This window comes from Pholcus phalangioides, unplaced genomic scaffold (genome assembly GCF_987345545.1).
Source record: "Pholcus phalangioides strain wild (caught in Gottingen) unplaced genomic scaffold, Ppha-v1.0 ptg000021l_1, whole genome shotgun sequence".
In the NCBI taxonomy this organism is placed as follows: domain Eukaryota; kingdom Metazoa; phylum Arthropoda; class Arachnida; order Araneae; family Pholcidae; genus Pholcus; species Pholcus phalangioides.
Genome location: NW_028301614.1, coordinates 4,678,693 through 4,689,736, shown reverse-complemented (window position 1 = coordinate 4,689,736; position 11,044 = coordinate 4,678,693). Strand labels below are relative to the sequence as shown.

Sequence of the window (11,044 nt, the reverse complement as noted above, 5' to 3'; positions counted from 1 at the left end):
GAAACAATTTTGGATGTTACGCAAACATCAGAAAAATACGAAATTTGTATTTTCAATTAATTAAGAAATTTAATTTCTTTCTTCAACGTCAGAAAAAAAAAACCACGCATGTTTTTATACTTTTTTCAGGTTTTGACCTTTACTATAACTTCAAAAACTTTTTTCTAAAAGAATGTGCAGCACTCATCGAAATTAATTTTAGTGGAAAATGTTTAGTTCCATTTGTAGTTGTCACTCTAAAATATTCATTCACCTACAAGCACAAATTCTCAACATATAGCGGTTTTTTGATTGTGTCCTTAAATCATTTTACACCATCTTAAAGTCAACGGCACAGAGGCAACGGCTGTTTGCGACACCTTGTATAACTTAATGACACAAAAAAACGTTATGGTTTCCTTGAATAAAATACATTTATTTTTACACAAATATGGACAAATAATAGCAATAAATTACAAGCTTCAGCATCTTGGTTTCACTTAACATCGTAAATATTCGGTACCTCACTCTCGAGATAAAATTTTCATAAACTTGATGCAAAATACGCGTAACGTTTTTTTTTTTTTTGCGTACAATCCTTTCCAAAACTTATATGTGCAGCATTATGTATCATTTTCTGAGCAGTAGATATTATGGAAAAAAAACATTCCTTTCTTTTCTTGGTTTCCAATCCACAATAGCACTTGATGAATCCAAAATAAAATTTAGTTGAATTTTCAGAATCTTGAGTGAAATGTGTTCGCTAGTAATTCAGCGACAACTTGCTGCTGTCGTCGTAGTTCAATAGCAACGGAATATTGCAATAAGCCTGGAGACAATCTGGGTTCTTAACGTTGTTTACTTCTGGGACGGTATTTGAGCTGATGATCTGTTTGACGAGTCGTTCCATTTTCTTGCCGTTCAGATTGTACTGGAAAATATAATTTAAATTAAAATGTCATTTTTTTATTTCTGATATTTAATCCTTTAAGCGGCAATGGCGAGATATCTCGTCTCCATAAAAGCATCTTATTTTATCATTGACAAGTAGATATTATGTAGAGTCAATTTCTCAATGGAAAATTTTTCCCCTATACCCCTTAGTTTGCACCTGCAGAAAATCGGAAGAAAACCTGCTTCATTAAAAAAGATATGACACTTTGAGTGGGATTTCTAATTGCCGCTTAAAGGTTTAAAAAATATTAGTTTACACAGTTTTTTGTTAACTTGATGAGGAAAATAACTTTAGAAATACAGTAGTTGAGTACATTAATTCCAAATTGTGACCATCCTTACAACTAATGTCTAAAATTCCAAAAAAATGTGATTGCTAGGTAGGAGCCATGTGTCTCGGCTTCTTATCAATAATTTATTATGCTTATATTGATCTGTATTTTCTGTATTTATGAATAAAATTAGAATATGAAAAAATTTGAATTTGAGAGCCATTGTTCCAACAATCTCATTATTATTTAGCCTCGAACAATATACAGAACAATAACAGCCTGTTAATTTACAGTTAGAACCGCTCCCGTGTGAGCTTTTAAACATAATTTTTCTTCATTTATTTCATTAGAACTCACGGGTTAAAAACAACTTGGTTTCGTAAAATCACAACAACTTTCGTAAAATCACAACGTTAATGCAGTACTTCGTGTTGGTGCAGGGTGAATTTTGACTGATCTGACAAAAGAAAATATATGCTAGACGAGCCCAAGTGGAGCTTAAACACTGTAGCAACTCTGTACTATCCTGAACCATTTTCTAGTTATGGTGGATAGAACGAAAACGTATAAAATCTGAAAGATTTAAATTTGTGAAGTTCCTGAAAGACATATGCAAACTGAATATATTTAAAAAGATCAGAAAAAAATCTTATAATGTGACACTATTTCTGTCAGAATAACTGGATTTAATGGTGAGCTACTAGTGCTAAAACATTGGCGAAGTGTAAAATCGAATAGTCGACGAAATCTATAACCGCCAATTCAGCCCAAATACTCTTCTTTCTAGCTACAATGGCCAAATTTACCAAAAACTTTTCCACTGCACCGTTTTCGGAAGAGGCTACAATAAACCATATCAGTGATCTTGTTCAGGAGAAATTTAGCCTTTTCTTTGCAATACATCGCTGAATTCGGCGTTCATCGAAGTGACATTCGGAATTTGGCGATTACAGATTTTGGCAACCGTTTGATTTTGCAGAAAAAATCCCATGAGGTGACACCACCTCTATTAAGATACCTGGACTCACTATCGAGCCACTAGCGTTAATAGATTGCCGAAGTGCAAAAATGCTCCAACTTAAGTTATTAAAATTGATTTTATTCCGCAAGAGGCTTTTGTTGACGGCCCGCCAAGCCGTCGATGTTTGGCACGATTTGATCTCGCTTGGCGAGAAAAACACACTTCCGCTGGCAGTCACCGCGGAATGAAATGTTATTAAAATTGATTTTATTCAACAGAAGAGGCTTTCCTATAACTTATAAGAACCCTCTGTTTTCATGGTCACGCCTGTTTTACGAAATATTTTTATGTCCCGCTTGTGGTCGCAAAGAGGGGTTTTGCTGTATTTACTAATTTTTGAGAGCTTACCGGAATATCAGTGATAGGCAGGATAACTTCGGGAACATGTAAAACAGTCAATTCCTGGTTGATATGCTCGTGTATTTTGTTCACGAGCTGTTGGTTGAAATTTCCATCCCTGGCTTTGACGAACAGCACGGCTCTCATGTCTCCCTTGTTGTTGACCTGCTGGACGCATATGCTGTCCGATATCTCTTCAATTGTGTGGACTGAAAAGAAAACGATTGCGTATATTTAATTTCCATCGAAGTATATTTTACGCGATGTTTTTGAGAATCCCTCGTATCAAAATTCTCATAAACACAAAAAATTTGGTGAGAAGTACGAATACAGCGGTGAGCGTGAAATAATACAAGAGTAATAACATCCAGCTTCAAAATTCCCATCAACCGGATCTTAATTGTTACAATTTCATGTAAAGAGCAGAACATTTTACTGGCTAATAACAAAATATTTCTTCAATGATTACGAGAATATTATTTCAAGGACATCACTGGCTCAGCCTGGAAAGAAATCAAAATTTTAACAAAAAATAGAATCTACACATCGATGCAATTCAATTGACCCCGGATACAGTACACGTCGCTGGTATAATTACCGGTTAATAAAATCAAATCAACCGCTATGAAATTGAATGTGTTGAAACGGGTAAAAGTGCATTAATTGCTTTCATCATTAGATTAGGGTGCTCCTCCAAGCCAAAAAGCAGCCACCGACGCCTCACTCTTAGTGAACGTACCTACTTACCTTTGAGTGTGGAATCGGCGCAAAGATCAATAAATTCACTTCGTTTACAAGCAGTGTGTGTGTGTGAAATCTATTTCTTCCGCACTTTCTGCGAAATCTCAAATTGTGAGACAACCCAGTGAAATTCTCAGTGGAAAAATATGGAAAGTACATGTCTGTTGCAATCTTGATAGGTGTTGACAAATGAGTTTTTATCAGGTTATTCGAAGGTGTGTGTGTGTGGTGTCACTCTCTGTTATTACTTCGTAGATTCCGGCAGCTGGCTGATGCGAAGATAAAACTAAGAAAGAAAATTGGCCTTGCGGGGATTGGATTGGATTTTGGGTTTAATGGTGCAAGGGCCAATAAGGCCAAAATGCGCCAAAACAAGATAAACTTATTCTTGTTTAGTTCAGAAAATAAAACTATGCATGATACGTAGAAAATGCATAAATTGTAAACTATAATTTGTCAAATAAGCCAATGGCTTTGATGAATTTAAAAATGTAAGATGCATCGCAATGGTCAGATAAAATGTCACGAAGTGAGAGATGACTCTGACCAAAAGCGGTCGTAAAATGATGACGATGATGTGAACAAATAAAAGCATGAGCAATGGTAAATGGACTTTGACAATGAGGGCACTGCGGTTGACTCTCTCGTAGTAAAAGATATGATTGTGTGATGCGACTGTGTCCTATGCTTAACCGGGCAAGCAGAACTTCCTCCTTTCGGTTAGTTCTACTACTACTTCACCAAACGCCAGGACCAGTTGGGCAAGAGTGTGGGTGAACATAACGATAGATCTATTGCAGTAAAACTATTGTTTGGGGCATGGAAATGAGTGAAACTGCCATCATTCATGATGGCGAGGTCCATGTCGTCTAACAACCGTTCAACCATTTCCCCACGAGGTGTGTTGCTGTTAGAACCCCATATCATGTTATGAGCATTGAAGTCTCCAAGAAGAAAAAATGGTGGTGGTAATTGATCGATCAGATCTTCTAGATCTCTCTGTAAGATGGTGTCATTTGGCTGCAAATAAATGGAACAGATGGTAACTCTTAGGCCTGTAGAGATTTCCACCGCGATGGCTTGCAGGTTCGTGCGCAACGTTAGAACGCGCGACGACACGTGATGTGGAACCAGCAGAGCAACACCGGGGCAAGCTCTACTCCCGTCATCGTAATCAATACGGGAATGTCGCCTGATGTTCCATGTCTCCGAGGACTTCGTAAAAGTTTCCTGGAGTGCCACGCAAACAGGATGATATCGATTGATCAAATCCTTGAGATCTTCGTAATTGGATCTAAGACCACGAATGTTCCATTGAATTATGTTGGCCATAAATTAAGTAGTAGTAGACGGTTCAAGGTCTTTAAATTTATTCCGGTCTAGTTTCCGGCGAGTGCCACCGGATTCTGATGGATTATCAAGATCCATGTCACCAATTGACTTGTACCGTCATGAACCGGTATCACTAATAATTGTCATCAATTAGTGATACATTTTTGAGGGTGGGATGTTTTATTGCTCTCTGTATCGCTTTTCTTGAATATCCTATCTTTAATTGTTTCTTTTTAGTTTTATTTCCAGAATTGATCTTGGGTTTACTACCAGTAGATATTTTGAATGTGTTTGCTGTTGCCTTTCCTGCCTCTTCTTCGGAGGTAGTGGACTCCCTCCGAAATCCAGCGGAGCAACAGCAGCCACAACTATTGCACTGTTGGTTAGATGATGTTTGAGTTGATGTGTCAGCTATTGGTTCAGTCTGAGTTGTAACGGTTACTTTGGTGACATTGTTAGTCTTATTAGCTGACGATGGATTTGTTACCATATTAGAGTATGATCTATTACCTGTTGGAGCTTGGTTACAGGTTATACGACGGCGTGCTTCGATATATGAGATATTATTAAGGACCTTGATCTTCTGGACCACTTTTTCCTCATTCCATTCGGACACTTTCTGTCAAATGCAGGGTGGTCGCCACAGCAATTGACGCACTTGAGTGGTGAATTAGTGCAGCTGTCTCAAATGTGGTCCTTTTCACCACACTTTGCGCAGGTGGGTTGACTATGGCACGCCGTTCGTGAGTAACCGTATTTTTGGCAGTTGAAGCATCGAACAGGGTTAGGAATGTTATGGATTTTGAGGTTATAATAACCAATTTTGATATCTTTCGGTAACGTTGGTGATGAGAATGTGGGGATTATATTACGTGTTAGAGCTGGATTGCCATCTTTGCGGCTCATAATATGTTTGGCAGATGTTACGCCTTGAGACGCCAGCTCTTGTGTTAGTTCTTCTTCATTCATGTTAATCAAGTTAGTATCCGAAATGACACCACGTGAATAATTCAGCGTGGGATGAATTTTCACTGTTATTCCAATGTCTCCGAGAGATGTGAGCTTTTGAATGAGTTCGGCTTGTTTAGGTGTGTTAGTTTCAATCAGCAGGTCTCCTGAACGAAGAGCCTTCACTGATTTTAAGGTACCTACTGTGCCATAGAGAGCTTTGTCCATTAGAAATGGTGATACTTTGGCCAGTTGTTTCTCGGTATCCGAAGAGTGCAGAAAGAAAAATGAAACAGTTGATGAATTTGTAGCAGCAGTGACAGTGACATGTGTTTGGTTTGAAGCAGTTCTTTGACGTTTTGGTGCATTTTGATTTTTTCCCATTTTAAATGGGTACTGTTCCACTCTCACCCACCATGCCCACTATGGAGCCCTACGAGAGGACGCGCACACATAACCAATGAAGGTTAGTAGCAACGCCAGATTAGTTGAGAGCTATACACCACCAAAGCAGGCGAGCAGACGCGTTCAAGATCCAAGATCGTCGTGAAGCAGCACCAACAAACCTCAACGACGTCCGTCAGGCCCGGCCCCTCTACTTGCCCAGTAGTGTAACCCCTTCAGCCACCGAGGCGACCAGAGCCGATTGACCTGGACGGGGCTAATCCAAACCTCCCGTTTCGGCTGAATCCGAGGCCAAAGCTAGCGCATCAGGCTAACCAGGATCCCCATCTCCAGCCTTACAGGTTTCCACGCACGGCAAACACGCAGGTAGACAGCATCCCAGATAGGGCGCTAGAAGCAATGCCCCATCTGGGAGGACCCCTCTCCGCCTGAGCGGGGCCCACAATGAGGGGTTGGACACAAAAGACAAAAACATGTACAGGACAAAATGAGACACAAGACATGTACTGCAAGATGTGTAGAAATAAACATGTAATTTGGGCTATTGAAGGTGAAGTATATGAGCACAAATAAGCGAAGACTATGACGTGTGATAGATTTGGCGTTACCCAGAGTGCACCACGAGGAGGCCTATCACGTTACACCCCCCCTTGCGGGGAATCGAACCCACGTCCACTCACTTACCGGGTGAGTACCCTAGACCATTAAACTTGGTAGAAAGCCAACGAATCCCCTCTTCCCTTAAAGATCGTGTGCGCTGAGCAGTGCCGTACATGGACAGCCAGACCTAACTCAGGCCAAAGCTTACGTTGCTGACACTGCCACCATATGGCGACTTATCCGATAAGTCTGTCACGCATGAGAGTAATTCGACTTAATTTATTTTCGACTTAATTTAGTAATTCGACTTAATTTATTTTAGAAATTTAAGTGGATAACCATATTATCTCACGGCACCCCTTAGCTAATATCACTGCACCCTATGGTGTCGGGCACACCGGTTGGGAAACACTGGTATAGAGTACATTGCACATTACAATTCATTTGTATAGAGTATATTGCACTTTACAATTCATTTGCACTAGCTATAATACCCGGCGTTACCCGGGTTTTCTTCAATAAGGCTTTTTTGGATCACGTGATATCTCCCCCTTTCTTTGAGGGACATGCAAACCGTGTCCAAGTTCACCAATATGGCGACTTCCTGCGCGACTCATCCTCACCCTCCCCCCGAACTTAACTTCAAGTTACCTATCTCTGCCTGTTTCTGCTTCAAAAAATGCTTAATTAAAGCTGTGGAATTTTTTCGATGTACTTTTTACGGGCCCATAATTAATTTTAAAATATCCTAACCCACATGAATTTACGCAGTTGAATATTAAAAGAAAATACATGCATGGATATCCAACTCAAAAGTAGGTCCGGCTAATCACTTCATATTTGATCTCCTGAGCTTCGTATATCTCTAAGCGAACTCAATGTTTCAAAAATCGACAATTCAATACAATTTTTAAAATTATTGATGTAGTGGAAACCCCCCTACTAAATTTTCGCATTTCCACAGTAAAATCGGCAATTTTAACACGGATTTTAATGGAGATCATCCTTTTCCTGACCCTCAAAGTGATGCTGATGATGATTATGGCATGTATTAAAAAAGTCTCATTACTGGGAGGATTGAAAAAGTGACAAACCATTACAAAGGCAAACTATTATACATACAGTAACAGGATTAGAGAAGTGACATACCATTGTGAAGGCATATACACGTCTGAAACGCATTCATAGGGAATCACGGTAACCAAAGTAAACGTTCGGAAAGTGATTGTTGAGGCCCAAAAACCATTGTTGGCCGACAGTTTTTTTGCCCATTTGGGGCATTTGCCCAGTTCTGGCGAAATTTTAAAGTAGCCTATCGTTCAAGTCGGGTCCCATTTGGTATATATGCGCAATTTGGTGACGATCGATCTAAAATTGTCGATTTATATAGAGAGCATACACACACACACACAGAAAATCAATTTTATATAGATAGATATTGTTCTTTACAATTCATTTGTATAGAGAGTATATTACTTTATATCGAAGTTTTGGAATATATATTTTTAATTTTATGTTTTTTGATTCACCGGTTATAAAACTCAGCAGCTTAACTAAATCAAAATCTTCAGGATAAAAGTAATTTTAGAAAGCGGCGGGGGGGGGGGGGGCAGAGGCACTCTTTCCCTTACCAAGTTCGAAGCACAGATATACTTTCTCACACTAACTAATTTCTATTATTAATGTGATTCAATTATAGCATCTTAAGCGTTTCACTTATGTGTTTCCGTTATTGTATGTTTCAAACAACTAAAGACAGTATAATAATGCCCCCTTTTTTTGTTAGATGTTTGGTACTTACTCGCCCAGTAGATAACTTCAGAGTTGAATCTTTTACAGAACTGTTTAATGACTTCATCACTAAAAATTAGAAATGGTAAAATTCAAACATCGTTCTTGTTAAAATGAATGAAAGCATATTTTCAAACACTAACAAAAAAACTAATCCGTACATGCACTATCGTGAACATCCCTCAGAAAAATTCCTAAAAAATTTTGATTACATAGAGCAGAGGTTCTCAACCTTTTTTGACTCGCGGAGCCCTTTTTAGTAAAAAGATTATACGGCGGAGCCACACACGCACACACGTGTGTGTGTTAGGCCCATTTCTGAATTATTCATCAAAGTTACTGATTTATTTTTACCATTTAAAAATATTTATAATTATTATTATTTTTAATTTACTATTTTTTTATTTTCGTCAATCGGCCGCGGAGCCCCTGGAGAGTGCAAAAGGACCCCCAAGGGCTCTGTGGAGCACCAGTTTAGAACCGCTGACTTAGAGGAACGTCGTGTGTGTGTGTATATACGTGGCTGGAACGCATTTATATGTTGTCAACACTATGCTTCCTTCGAGTAATACTGGTGCTGCCAGCAAAAGTCGGATTTGCTGGATCTGATGACAAGGAGGGGAGGGGGGGGGTGTTTAAGGTTGCTTATAAGTCATCAACCACCCCTTTTTGAAGATATGAAATATCCTAAGCTGCTGACAGGGGAAGAGGGGGGGTCAGTGTTTTGCTGAATTTTGCTGACAAGGGGGGGGGGGGGGTCAGAAATGGCTGAAAATCTGCTTACGTAATATTTGAATGGCCCTAAACATGCGTCGCTGTCTATAGACGTCGTTTGTGTTTTACTTCCATGTGTGTAATTTTCAGTTTTTTCTATTTTGATTCTACATTTTCTTTATTTTGCTAATTATTCGCCCACATTTTTTTTGCACGGATCGGCCGCGGAGACCCCCCGCGGAGCACCGGTTGAGAACCACTGACATAGAGGAACGTCGTGTGTGTGGGTATATACGTGGCTGGAACGCATTTATACATATGTTGTCAACGTTATGCTTCCTTCGTGTAATACTGGTGCTGCCAGCTTTCTTCCGTACTTTGTGAAAATATTTAAGTGAAAATAACGAATGCCCGTATTTTCATGTTATGCAAGCATCGCGTTGAAGATCCGCGTTCTCTCTGCGGGAAGAATTTTTCAAATAGAAGAACAGTTCACATTTACTCCTGGAAAGAAGTTGGAAAACAGCAAAAAAACCAACTTCAACCGACCACCACTTTGCTGCCAATGGACAGAAAACTGCGGATTTGTTTCAAATAAAGAATTTTCCAACTTTTAACCTGCTAAATACATACATTTTATCATTACAGTATCGACATGCCAGCTGTATATATATTATTTTTCTTAGTAGATATTCAGGGCTTGCATTCTTATAATAAAATAAATATTTTTATGCACTCTAATTCGCTCAATTTCAAAAACCCTCATTAACGTAAAGTGTTTCTCTCACATACCATTGTAAAATAATTATGGAAGTAAATACCTTCTGCCAATGATAATGATTCCTTTGGAACAGCTGTCGTATGGTCCGCCACTTGGCGATTATTTGGCGCCACACATGTCTGATGGCCCGACGAAGAGTCGCCAAGGCCGTCAGACACTACGGACGCCGAAAAAAAAGCGTGCAAAACATAATAGAAACCACCAAGCATAAAAATATAAAAAAATATCAGTTAAAAAAAAATTACACCTGGCCCATTTTTTTAATAATAAAAAGATCGGGGCATAAGGAATTCCGGGCATAAATATTCCATGCATTAAAACTAAAACCCGGACCCTTTTTTTTAAATAAACGGATCCGGGCATGTTGAATAAATAAATAAATATTCTATGCATTAAAACTAAAACCCGGACCCTTTTTTTTAAATAAACGGATCCGGGCATGAAAAATTCTGTAGGTTCATTTTAAATAATAAACCGATAAAACAGAAGGCATGGCAATGGATGAATAACTAATAAATACAACGAAATAATAAAATGGTATGATACAACCTGAGCAGTAGATAATCCAAATAACTAGAGCTACAGAAGGGAGGAATAATAATGAGAGAGAGACGCGCTGGAAATGGAACAACGGCTGCTTAGAATTTTTGAAAAAACGCGGTGAACAAAAGAAAAAAATCCTGTTTGTTGAAGCTAGCGCCATCTAGTATCACCCAACGAAACCGGAAAAGTGTTAAAAAATACAGCAACCCAGAGAAGCATTATGACGGTCTTGGCGACTTATCGCGAGAGAAAAGTCGCCAAAGTCGTGGCGGACCATACTGCATCTGTTCCATATTGTTACGAACTTTCGATGATAGATGGCGCGATTTGTTCGATAGAAATATCTATTCAGCAATATCGATGATACCGGTTTCGGTTATGAGCGAGAACGTCCGATTGGCGGAGACTGGCAGGACGTGTAGAGAAAAATCTAGAAAGTCCCGCCCCTCCATACGGTAGCGCCGCCGACTAGGAAATGTGAAATAGAATTGTGTGGAATGTTCTTTTTCTCGAAGTTTCTATCCGGGTTATAAATACCGTGGCGCTCACAAGATGGCAGACTCAGAGAGACTGAGAGAGGTTCAGAGAGGTACAAGGAGATTCAGTCAGTTGTGTTTAAACTTT

The 11,044-nt window shown here is 39.2% G+C and overlaps 1 protein-coding gene across 1 annotated transcript; it reads right to left on the bottom strand.

Moving 5' to 3' along the window:
• Nucleotides 1-736: 736 nt before the first annotated feature.
• Nucleotides 737-10,445, bottom strand: LOC149070525 (acetoacetyl-CoA synthetase-like). The gene is made up of 4 exons (XM_089249091.1): nt 10,427-10,445; nt 8,393-8,451; nt 2,575-2,774; nt 737-910 (listed from the first exon to the last, which is right to left on the bottom strand). The coding sequence occupies exons 3-4, from the start codon at nt 2,710-2,712 to the stop codon at nt 743-745; spliced, it is 306 nt and encodes a 101-aa protein (XP_089105217.1). The 5' UTR covers nt 2,713-2,774; nt 8,393-8,451; nt 10,427-10,445; the 3' UTR covers nt 737-742.
• Nucleotides 10,446-11,044: the final 599 nt, after the last annotated feature.

Excerpts from the sequence above, each read along its gene's own strand:
- LOC149070525 (XM_089249091.1), bottom strand. The coding sequence starts at position 2,712 with ATGAGAGCCGTGCTGTTCGTCAAAGCCAGGGATGGAAATTTCAACCAA. Across the intron at positions 911-2,574 it reads TGCCTATCACTGATATTCCG|TACAATCTGAACGGCAAGAA; the intron begins GTAAGCTCTCAA and ends TATATTTTCCAG.